This window comes from Pundamilia nyererei, unplaced genomic scaffold (genome assembly GCF_000239375.1).
Source record: "Pundamilia nyererei isolate P.nyererei 1_Seehausen unplaced genomic scaffold, PunNye1.0 scaffold00015, whole genome shotgun sequence".
NCBI lineage: Eukaryota > Metazoa > Chordata > Actinopteri > Cichliformes > Cichlidae > Pundamilia > Pundamilia nyererei.
This window is the reverse complement of record NW_005187416.1, coordinates 1,525,860-1,537,871: the sequence shown is the minus strand read 5'-3', so window position 1 is coordinate 1,537,871 and position 12,012 is coordinate 1,525,860. Positions and strand designations below refer to the sequence as shown.

Here is a 12,012-nt window from a genome sequence, read left to right as displayed (position 1 = left end):
GTCTTTGTTGTGATGTAATCATGGCTTTTTTAAGAGTAATCTTGAATATTGGAGCTGAGAGCGTTCAAACTGATGCTCGGGTCTTGACAGTAGTTAAGCTGCCGAGGACCTGATACTGATCCCGGTTTTTCTCCGGGATTCAAAGCACTTTTTTCTCCTTGATTCACGCCCTTATTACCTGGATGTCCAGTGGGATTTCCCAGCAGATGTCAGCTTTCAAAATGAGTTTTTATCACCACGATGCAGCTGTGTGGTTGTTTGCATGTTGAGTGAGAGCGTTGAGAAGATCTGTCACGTCCCTCGAAGTGTGGAGTGTTTACATACTGACGTGACCGCCCGTTCATTCGTTTAGACGTTCAATCGTCTGAGTGTCAAACCCGATGGACCCACGGTGTCAACGCCCATGCACTCACCTGTCACATGCTCATTTAATGTAATTAAGCTTTGTTATGCTGTAATCCAGTCAGATTAACGATGAGCTCTGCTCTGCCTTCTTGCAGATTGTCAGCGTCGGGAAACACATCAAAGGCTACCATTACATCATGGCCAATCTGGTGAGGGACGGACACTTCCTGTCAGGGTCCTTGTTTGTTTGCGTCTCTCTTTGTCCTTCGTATTTGTTTCACTCCATCTGTGGCTTGCTTTCTCATGCTGCTGACTGCCAGCTCGTTGTAATTTAAGTTCGTGTGGTGCTGATCTCAAGACTGTGTGTGGTTAAATTTGAAGACCTTGCTCAAGGAGCAGATGTTAAAACTGATAACAGTAGGATTTTTTGCTTCTGTAGTGCTAGACCGCTCCCGCTGTTAAAATATATTTACAAATGTGAGACTAATTGTGGCAATAACAGGGTTTTCCCTGCTAACCCTCTCATACAGATTTGGCAAAAACCTCCAAAAGAAAATCATTAAAATAATCTGTGATCTTTTTTACTCATTTTTTACTAAAATATATCTTTTTTTGTTTTGCAAATGGCCAAACCCCACGAAACATAAGTGGCTTCAATAAAAGTCACACAAAGCAAATAACACAAAACCTCCCCTTTGGGCATCAATCTGTGAAACTAGACTGTTTTTAATATGGAGCATTATGGCATATTCAGTTGGGCTTCATGACTTTAATCCAGTATGTATGAACGACTAAGGTTTCCCAGTCTTGTAGACTGGAAGTCTGCAGATGAGGAAAGATGCATGAGGGCCGATTACATTTATAAGAAACTACTTTAAAAAATCACATGTGGGATGTGACTATCGCCTGGAAGAATCTTTCAACAAGAAAATATCACTTTTAGCTTTGGAAAACTGTTCAAACATCAACTTTATTAGTTACACTTTTCCTCATTTGTTACACGATGTGAACCAGAAGAACCTGAAGATATTTTGTATGATGGCAGTATACTACAGGATCAAAGACTTTATCCACTCCCTGCTTTAAGAGACATTTATAATGACTGTGATCACAGTCTTGTGAGATTCAGCACAGCTCACCACGTCTTCCTCACTCACTGCCTCCAGTGCTGCTGCTGTGATATGTGGCACTCTCTTATAGACGCTGAAGAGTGCAGTAAATAAATTCAATCTGATGTTTACGAGTGGCAGTCAGTTGGTAGTTACCGGCTTTGATATTCCACTTGTTAAGTGCAATACCTCTGCCCTCATCGTCCTTCCTGCCACATGCTTGTTTCTGTCTGCCACTGATGGATCTGTGACTGGACGTGACCGCTCTTTCCCCTTCTTGTCCCTCAAGGGTTTTAAAGACATCAACCTGGAACGCTTCATGCATGGCGGCGCAAACGTGACGGGCTTCCAGCTGGTCGACTTCAGCAACCCAATGGTCATCAAACTGATGCAGCGCTGGAATAAACTGGATCAGAGGGAGTACCCGGGCTCGGACGCCCCGCCCAAGGTGAGTCATGTCAGAATCAGAGCAGAAGTACAACACAAGCCTTTGTCTTAAGCCCCACAGCACAACTAGTTTTACCTGCAGACCTCTAGTGATTTGATCCAAATCCTGTACAATCTGCCGTCCCCATAATTTGTGAAGTGAAAATTTCACTGCAAAGTACAGAAGATGTAGAGATCCTTTGATATTAAAGCAAAGCGTTTAGCAGCATCAGCACTGCTTGTGTAGCATATTATGAGATGGACAGCGGGCTGTACAGAGCATACTGCTCTTTTTTTTTAATATGGTCAGCTTGTTATTATTATAATTAAGTGTTTAGTTGCAAACATCAATGCCAATAAATTCAAGTAAACAGTCTCAGCTTATCCAGTGGATTAGTGAAATTTGATAAATCCACTAATTTCCAGGTCAAAAGATAAATAAGAAAATGCTCAAACAAAAGACTGCTTGTGTATTTAAGGCTTAATTTGAAACCATTCACTTCATTCTTCTATAATAAAGTTAGATGTTAAATGCTGGTGTCCCTTTCATAATATTTTAATACTATGCCATATCAATTTTTACCCCTGGACTCCTCAAGTCATATCCTTGAGAAAGATATAAACCCGGACTTGCTCCCGAGTGCGTGCATGAATGTTAGAAAGTGCTTAAGCAGTGATAAGGAAGCACTGTACGTGTGAATGTGCGTGGTAGAAAGCACCCTGAGTGCTCGGTTAAGTGGAAATGTGTTACATAACACCCATTCACAAATGTTACTACAAATGACTTAGTGTGTACTTAATTTTGTCCTCGTCTTCTCTACTTTGTCTTGTTATTGTTATTATCATTATCTGTAACTGTATGGGTCCCGCTGCTTGTGCTGATAGCGTTAGTTCTCCTTTTTACTTCAGTTTTTTTGTGTGTGTGTCTGATTTCTGAACTAAGATCTCAACCAATGTAGCGTTTTGTCCACTCCCCCAGAGAATGCCTTTAAGGAAATACCTTTTAAATGATGACAAGCTTCTTCTTTTTCAGTTCTTGTCACTGGCATTTCATAATTTGTGGTGCAAATAAGGGGCTGTTTAATTCCATCTGTGGTTAAATCTCAGAATGAGCTTCTAAAAGTTTACAAATATGATGGAAAAGCTTTGTGCACATTTCTGCCTTTGTGAGAACTGTGGTGATAAATCAGAGAGAGAGTTTTATGCATTTGGGCCCTGGAGGGTGGGAAATGTATCTAAAAACAGATGTCCTGTATATGAACAATAGTGTGCGTGCTATTTGTAGGTAATGGACTGAAACATGCAAAACCATTTTCCTTAAAGAATCCTGCTGGGGTAGTTGAAAGCCGAAAAACAAAATAAAGAGAATGTATTTAAGGATGCTGCCATGTAAGATGAAAAATGTGAATGTGTGTTATCATGTTTGGCATCAAAAAAACCCACAAAAGATATCGATAACGCTCCTCCTGCCTCTTCCACTGCTGCCGAGCAGCGGCGTGACAGACTGACCCACTTTAAATCCTTTTCAGTCACACAGATTGCGAATAGCACTGGGGCAAGAAGGCATCACGCCATGACGGTTAGCGAACCTCCTCCCCCCTCGAGCAGATCCGAGTGTCCAACAAAGATTTCTATTTTAAAAACCAGATGCAGTGGAGTGGAAGTGGTGTGAGTCAAGACGCTAGTGTGCGTGTAGCGTGTGCGTATCTGATGGATTGGGGTGGTTCAAATTAAAAGTTTACACCACAGGGCGATCTCACATGACAAAATGTGTGTGTGTTTGTGATATCTGTGTGAGTGTGTGTGTGTCTTTGTGTTTTCCCCCACTCAGTTTCTTGATAAATTGCTCTCTCTCCTGGAAATCCACTCAGCCTAAATTACTCTGCTCCCCACTAAGTTGTCCACAGCCTGAGTCATAGCTAGCCCTTCTTTCTGCTAATATATTAACAGGACAGTGAGTTAGGCCTCCTCCTGGCATGTTTACTCACTTTGCAAAGACAGATGTAAGACTTGGTGTTTAAAAGTTCCAGGAGTCGTCAGGTAGTAAATGGGATATTCTTATTCAATGTATTACAGTGAGCTTGGCATGACAAGGACAACACTGGAGATGTTATACCTCATTTACGCCTGGCATTAATACACAGTCTTATTTTAACCTGCAGCGGCAAACACAAACAGCCTTTCAGTGCATCAACTTACTCCGTATCTCTCAGTGAAGCTGCTGTTTTGGTTTATTAGGAGGAATCTGAATATAAATCTGATGGTATGCTTTTTTATAAATGCATTAAATCATAGTCACTAGTTCAATTTCAGTTCAGTTCATTTATATTCTTTATATTGTAAGGTAAAGGCCCTACAATAAAACACAGGAAATCCCCTATGAGCAACCACTCGGTGACAGTGGCAAGGAAAAACTCCCTTTTAACAGGAAGAAACCTCCGGCAGAACCAGACTGGGGGAGGAGCAGCAATCTACTGTAACCGGTTGGGGGAGGAGGCAGGACAAAAGACATGATGTGGAAGACAGCCAGAGATTAATAAAAGCTAATGATTAAATGTAAACTGTTGTATAAACACATGCAGAGTGAAAATTGAAAAAGTTTTTTGCTAGTTTTTAATCTTCTTTAAAGCACATCTCGCGCCAAATTTCACTTTAATTTATCCAGAAAGGACATTATATGAGTTTTATTACCTAATTTAAATACACAAGTTTATTTATTCCAGTTGCCCTTCCTGACTCATCCAGGGATCTTTACATGTTAATATGGCTCATCAGTTCCTACAGTGTAACACCTCAGTAAATCGAAACAGATTCGCTCCATAAAATCATGTTGGCTTGCATATCATCTGCATTATCAGTTAGTTAGCACACAGTACCTCAAATCCGAAGCCAGAGGCAGATGTTTTGGGTGTAACTGTTACTTTGATGATTGAAATAACTAATTATTATTATTAATTAACGCTATTCAGTGAAGCAGTTTATTTGGATGCATAAAGCTGTTTCCTTGGCTAATTTTTGGTGTCACTTTAGATATATTAATGAGGTGACCCTGATTAGCATTATTCTGGTATAATTGCATTTTTCCGAGGAATTTGTTGCTTCTTTTTCATAAAATGATAATGCCAGAAACAGATATCATTGCTAGATGATAGTATTTGTTTCTTCTGTTTTAACCCATGTGATTTTCTCAGGTCTTCCTGCATTGTGATTGGATATCAAAATGATAACTCCAGAGCTTGAAATTGCAGATTTATAGGCAAAAAGATCCAGATAGGATTTTATACAGCCCAGTGAAAAACTAAGTACAGGCTTACTGCTTCCATAGCAATTAAAAGCGTAAGTAGCAAATGCTCTTAATGAAAGTCTCTTGATGAACTGATCATCAGCAAATATGACCGGATCTATAAAAGCAGACATTTTGCCACTTTGCTGGTATGAAGCATTCAGATGCCAAAATCTTCCCAAGAGTGGCGATTCCATCAAATTCAGCCCAAGGTCAGACTGTGCAATGCTCAATAAAAGAAAGGAGGGGGAAAAGAGCTACATCTCAGACTCTGCAGACCTCAGTTAGCATATCAAATGTTCAAGTTCATGAAAGCACAATTAGAGCCAAGACTGAACACGTGTGGCTAGTTTGGAAGGGATATCAGGAGAAAGTTTCTTTTCTCTAAAAAGACAACGGCAGCAAAGGTTTTCAAAGTTGCATCTGACAAACCACGAGAAGTCCAGAACAATGGACACGTGAGACCAAAATGGAGATATTTAATCACAGTGCACAAGACAACACCTCATACCATCACATGTTGGTAGAGGGCTGATGTCTTGATTTTGTTTTGCAGTCACAGGACTGGGGCACCTTGCACTGCAACATGAACTCCTCTGTATACCAAAGTATTCTAGATTCAAATGTAAGACCATCTATCAGAAATAGAGTCATCAAGAAAATAATGACTTTAAGTTATTGCAGTTAAAAGTCGTTCTACAACCTGCTGAGTCATGGGATGTGTTTAGTTTTTATGGGACTGCAGTCTGCAGAGGGTCCTGTAAAAACTTCAAGCGAAAACCTGCAATTTTTTTTTGTTATTGCCAGTAGGGGGCGACTTCTCCAGTGACAGAAAGAAGTGCGATTGCATAGAAATCTATGAGAAAGTGACATTACTGTTAGCATAGTGACGTCATTAAACCATTTCCTCATGATTTTATGTTCCCAAACACCAGTTTCAGGTCTTGTTGAATAAAACAATATGTTCGTTTTGTAAATAATCAGAGTTGGAAAGATTTACTATGCAGGGTATAATTTCAGCTGGAGACAAAAAGCTTCTGTTTCACATGTTTCTGCTGTTTACGTGTGTTTTCTCGGTCAGAGCTACCCCTGGTTTCAGTGGCTTCTTAATTAATACAGCAGGATCTTAATTTTGTAAATTATGGCCCTGTGTAGATTAAAATACACAGTAATAAAAGGTGTAAGTCATTGAGTTTACACGTGCAGTGCTTTTGGTTTCTTGGTGAGTTACACCCTTTGTTTGTGATGCACAGTTTTCCAAAAACTAAAAAGGCAATCATTGAAATACTCGAGTCAGGACTCGAATAACCTGACACCTCGTCTTTTATGCCTGAGACAGATTATCTTTAAATCTTCAGTAAGGCCAGAGGATTTTCTTTCTCTAAACCAAGAAAGAGTGTCTAACCTCAGATTGCAAACATTATGTAGACTTTTCTTCATCTGGCCTGGTTAAAGACCTCTGACTTACCAACATTTCTTAAGGAATTCAATTTGTTCTGGTGTCTGTCTGGTTGTGAGCACACAGCTGCAAAAAAAATAAATAACGAAGTTCCTGGCAGCATTCGCAGTGAGGATGAAGATGAGAAGAAGCCGATAGCTGCGGTGACTGTTAGTGAGTTTATCCCACTCCGTGATTGTTTGTGTGTGTTACTTGGGGCAGCTTGTCAAAGAGTAACAGGGGGATGGAGTGCAGCAGACTCTCTGCAGAGAGCCATAATGTCACCGTGAGCAGTGGGCTAATGAATAGGATTCACCCCCGGCCGGAGGCAAAGTTAATGAACTCCTGCTACTCGGGATAATTAATGCCAGACTGCTTCCCGGCTGGACAAAACGCTCTCCTTTTCCCCTTTCTATCCCCCCTCACTCACCCACCCACCCACTCTGCGTCTTCCTGCCTATTCCTCATTCACTCAATTACTTTTCTGCCCTGCCAGAGGTGAGTTTTAGGGAAATGTATTGCTCATGAGAGAGAGAGGCGAGTGCTTTTCTTTTTTTTCTTTTTTTTTTGTAGACCCAAATAATCAGAAGCAAAGGCAGAGGCAGAGTCTTCAGGTCAAAGACAGATTAGGGGAAATTGGGAGGTTTATACTGTGGGGAATGTGCTCTCCTCCTTTTCTATATCTAGAAAATAATGAGCAGAGTAAAACTGCTGCCTCGCTCTAACAGCCAGGCTGTTACCGCGTGCTGCCTGGCCCTGCAGAAAGTCAGCACGCTCTCGGAGGCGACCTTACGCAGATTGTTTTTAAAAACATCTGACCAGCAAATATTGCAGAACATTTTGCCTGTCTAGCTAAATCAGTATTTAATTGGCCTCATACCTTTTCCTGGTGTGCGTCCCCCAGCACTACCCAAAACGGGCAGAGCAGCGGGGTCGCCTCGGGCTACAAAGACTGTAATTTACAAACCACGGCATCTGTCCCTGCTGGGTTTTATTTCCTTTCAATACAGTCTGCTTCATCCTGAAGAGCTTTTATTCGATGTTAAGTTGTTCTTTTATAGACACATTTTCCATCATTGACCACATACAGCAGGGGTGGGGAACTCCAGGCCTCAAGGGCCCGTGCCCTGCAAGTTTGAGGCATCACCCTGGGTCAACACACCTGAATCAAATGATTAGTTCATTACCAGATGTGTTGAGGACACATCTAAAATCTGCAGGACACCGGCCCTTGAGGCCTGGAGTCATCCTACCCCTGAACGCAGGATAACATCTCTGATCGCCCCTTCTCGTCTCGCAGTACACCTCGGCGCTGACATACGATGGTGTGATGGTGATGGCCGAGGCCTTCAGGAACCTGCGCAGGCAAAAGGTGGACATTTCAAGACGGGGGAACGCCGGCGACTGCCTCGCTAACCCTGCCGCCCCGTGGAACCAGGGCATCGATATGGAGCGCACTCTAAAACAGGTGAGACGCAGCATAAGTGGAGGTAATCGGCAAAGGTTTTTCACTACTTCCTCTTTGTTCAATCCTTTAATGGAGAGCCCGGGTGGCTGTGAGCCTCTGCTCGAATGTCTGTTATTGAAAAGGAGACGCTCTCTGATCTTCACGATCGTTGCCTCAACATGCAGTTGCACTTTTGAAGAGGCTTTTAGATACAGCGGAGCCCCTTAGAGCACAAAGAAGTATATTAAGAAAAGCTTCACTCTCTGAAAAGCGTATTTCCCAAAATATTGAACTATTCTTTAAATGCCCTCAAACCAGTTGAAAGTGTGTTTCAGCTGATGCTCAGAAGACAGAGCTGGCTGGCTTGGTTAAATCAACAATAAGCTCAAAGGAGTAGTGAACATCTGCTTATTAAATAAAATCTCCCAGACTCTTCAAATCATGCAGCATGCAGTGTCATCCCTTGATACAGCCTGCTGCACTTTTCTTCCAACAGTTTTGTGTACTAAAACAATATTTGCTTATGTGGAACTATATCATGTCCTGGTGTGTACATGTCTTCGTCCCCCTCTGTGTGCAGGTCCGGCTGCAGGGACTAACAGGTAATGTCCAGTTTGACCACTATGGCCGCAGGGTCAACTACACTATGGACGTGTTTGAACTGAAGAATAATGGACCCAGACGGGTAAAGCATCACACCACACTGCTTTCATTTGTGTTGTGGATAAATATTTGGCTAACGGTGATGATCACACATTTGACTTATAAAATCCAGTTTGTTTGCAGACCTACAACAAGCTACACGACTATGAAATCATCATACACCCCATGTGGTCCCAATATAAACTCAAACTTCAATCCATTTTGTGCTGCTAATACAGGTCCTAGTCCTAGTTGCTGCAATCTAAGCAGCTCCAGCTCTTCTGATGGGACGTTCCCAATCCAGCTGAGAGACACAATCTCTCCACTGTGTTCTAGCTCTGTCTCTGGGTTGGAAATGCCTGAAAATCCTCATCTATGAGGCTCCTAAGAAGCGCCCTCGAACCACCTCAGCTGGCGCCTTTCCATGTGGAGGAGTAACAGCTCCACTCTGAGCACCTCCCAGATGACCAAGCTCCTCATACTGTCTCTAAGGCCTGATTTAGACTTCTGTGGGGACCTTTGTAGAAGATATGATGTAACCTACATAAGTTGCCGACACTGAGGCCAGCATTTATGCTTCTGCTGGTGCATTACATGTTAGTTACCCTGTGGTTGTGTCCATGCGTTTTATAGCCAGCGCCGTCCAACAGAAACTTTTTTGGCTCTTTCTTGTGATGAGGTTTTTTTTCAGGGTCAAACACTTTAGTCCTTCACATTTTTCCACTTCTTTTGACATTCCCTAATGTCATTTCCAATAGTTTCATCAGTCGCCATCCAGGTATTTGCTGTCATCTGAGTCCTTATATTGATGCTATGATTGTCTTTTCTTTTATTGAGATGATGGTTATAATTAAAACATCAAAGCAACAAAGTAGCGAGAAATTGCACAGAAATTACAATGTCTTGTTGCGTTTCTAGGGAGGTTACGCTGTAGGGTTTCATTGAGGTTTCCCACTGAAGTATAATTCCCTAGTACAGATGAGCCCAGCCACCCTTTGGAAGGAAGCTCATTTCCACCCCTTTTTTCCATGATCTCATTTTGCTACCCACAGCTTGTGGCCATGAATCTATGGGAGCATAGATCACCCGGTAAACCGAAAGCCTCGCTCACACAAACTTGTTTTGAATAATTCAGGGAAGGAAGGCACACAACATTAACTTTTGCTCCATTTTCCTTCCTTGAGTTCTGTCAGCTACATGCCTCTTTTCTATTGGTCACGCTGACAGTCTTCACAGCACAGAGCTGTCAAAGTTCAACAAATGTCACTCCTGCAGTGTCTGAAAGATCTCCCGAGCAGCATCCTGTGCTTTGGCTATTGTGTGGACACAGCACAGGATGGGGGAGCAGCTATGGCTCACCTTTTTAAGCTGGCGACCCAAATAGCAAAGGCTAAAGTCCCCTCCAGACTCCCACTTTGCTGCAATAAATAACAGCAGAAAGCCAAAAACACAAATAAATAATTTGCAGCCACGTCCTGTGTGAAAGCAACTTTATTTGAAATTTGATTATATATTTGAATTTAATGCAAATTAAATACAGGTATGCATATTTAGCATTTACAATTAGTAGCAAAATAAAGACAGTACTGTAGTTCATATCACTGGTTATCATGAAAAAAAAATAGTCCCGTTTGATTTATTGATTAGTATTTTTAAAGTTGTCACATATGTATCTATACGATATACATTTCCTTTTTAGTAATCTGACAGTGTTATCCCAGTGACACGTGATCTGTTGCTACCTTCTGAGGAGACGTAAAAATCAGTCTTTCCATCCAACGCTGCAGGATTCACCAAATTAGTGGTTGGAAAATGTTTATGATCCCACGAGGGAACCCTGCCTGACAGCCCAGCGTGTGTAATCAGCTGCTTAACCACAATGTGGTCAGGATTTTATAAAGGCAGGGGATTCTTTTAGATTAAAACTGCACTGTGACGTTAAGAATTTGTTTTAAGGTTAGACAGTTTACTCTGCCATGCGTGTTATTTATCTGGCTCTCTGAATGATGTGCCTGACAGCATGTCATAACAGGTCTTGTATGTAGCTCAACAGGTCACAGATTTTGCAGGTTTCCAGCGAGCAACTTTATTCCTAAACACGATGTCGTATAATTTTCAAAGACCCGTGCTTTGGTGGGCGTGCATGCTTGAATATAACTAAATCGGAAACCTTCTTCATTCATCCATAAATCATTGTAGATTCGTGCAGACTGCCTTCATGTGAAGTATCTGGGCGAGTGGGATGATACGACATGTAGTGTGCTGCTCTCTATTATCATAAGTAAATTGTGGTGGCGGGGAAGCTGCAGCATCTTTTGCTTGCTGGTTTGAGAGGATGGATGGATGTCTGTAGATGAAATTCAAGGGAAATGGGGGGAAAGAGAGAGAGAGGGCACTTGTGAGAGTGATGCCGAAAGGATGAAATGAAATAGAAAGCAATCAAGGTGGAGGGGAGGGGGAGGAGGCAGAGAGGAGTCCCCATCAATCAAAAGCTGCTTTGGCCTGTCTTCCTTCGCCGTGGCGAGGGTCCCGTCAGGACACGGTCTATATATGTGTGTGTGTGCATGTGTGGGTCACAGCCTCTCTCCTACATTTTCCGTGGCCCTCAATCATCCTGATGCCTCGGCACACTGGAGGGATCAGCCAATCACAGCTTATTCCCAGCACCTACACTATGACTCACTTGTAGCTGCTCATAAGCTACAAGTGAGCTCATGACCTCACTTGTGAGCTCATGACCCTTATGAGGGGTCGCCCTGAAGTCGACCCCTCATAAGGGTCGACTTCAGGGCGTGGACAAAATTTGTCCAAAATTTGTCCCTGCCCCAATAAAAACATAAAAGCACCAGAAGAATTCATGTCTACAGGGAACCAACCATGCCTCTGACAGGGGAGGGTCCTTTTTCATCAGCAGCAGGTCATTTTTACTCCCACCTGCAAATATGATTATGAATTGTGAGTCCATACCACCATCAGTAGCTTAGATCAGATTAAAATAAAAATCATGACTAAACATAGCTATGTGAGACGTGTCTCAAAGTACAGAAATGCCACTCTCATCTAGAGCACAAAGGAGCGAACCATGTGTCTATTTCTGTGCTGAATTAGCAGTTATTGTAATTTTTTTAAAAGTGGAGAATGATTACTTCAGAGCAATCGAAGGCTATCTACATGTTGAATTATTACCTGGTGCCTGCTGTTTGTGGTTTCCTTTAAGTAATAAAGGCCTTTTTTTTTTTACCATAAATTGAAATAAATATGTGCACAAAGATCAGGATGGCAGCAAATTAAATGCCTTCGCCCTGCTGAAAATGCTCCACTG

The 12,012-nt window shown here is 42.1% G+C and overlaps 1 protein-coding gene across 5 annotated transcripts in view; it reads left to right on the top strand.

Moving 5' to 3' along the window:
* Positions 1–12,012, top strand: part of gria4b (glutamate receptor, ionotropic, AMPA 4b) — a 157,348-nt gene that overhangs the window by 96,464 nt on the left and 48,872 nt on the right. For all 5 annotated transcript variants that reach the window (XR_001290280.1, XR_001290279.1, XM_005725376.2 and 2 more), the window contains exons 5-8: positions 501–554; positions 1,744–1,902; positions 7,902–8,069; positions 8,629–8,733. Coding sequence is in view for 3 of the 5 variants with exons in the window: in XM_005725376.2 (XP_005725433.1) it covers positions 501–554; positions 1,744–1,902; positions 7,902–8,069; positions 8,629–8,733 (486 nt within the window). In the remaining 2 variants the exon portion in view is untranslated. The remainder of the gene's footprint in view (positions 1–500; positions 555–1,743; positions 1,903–7,901; positions 8,070–8,628; positions 8,734–12,012) is intronic.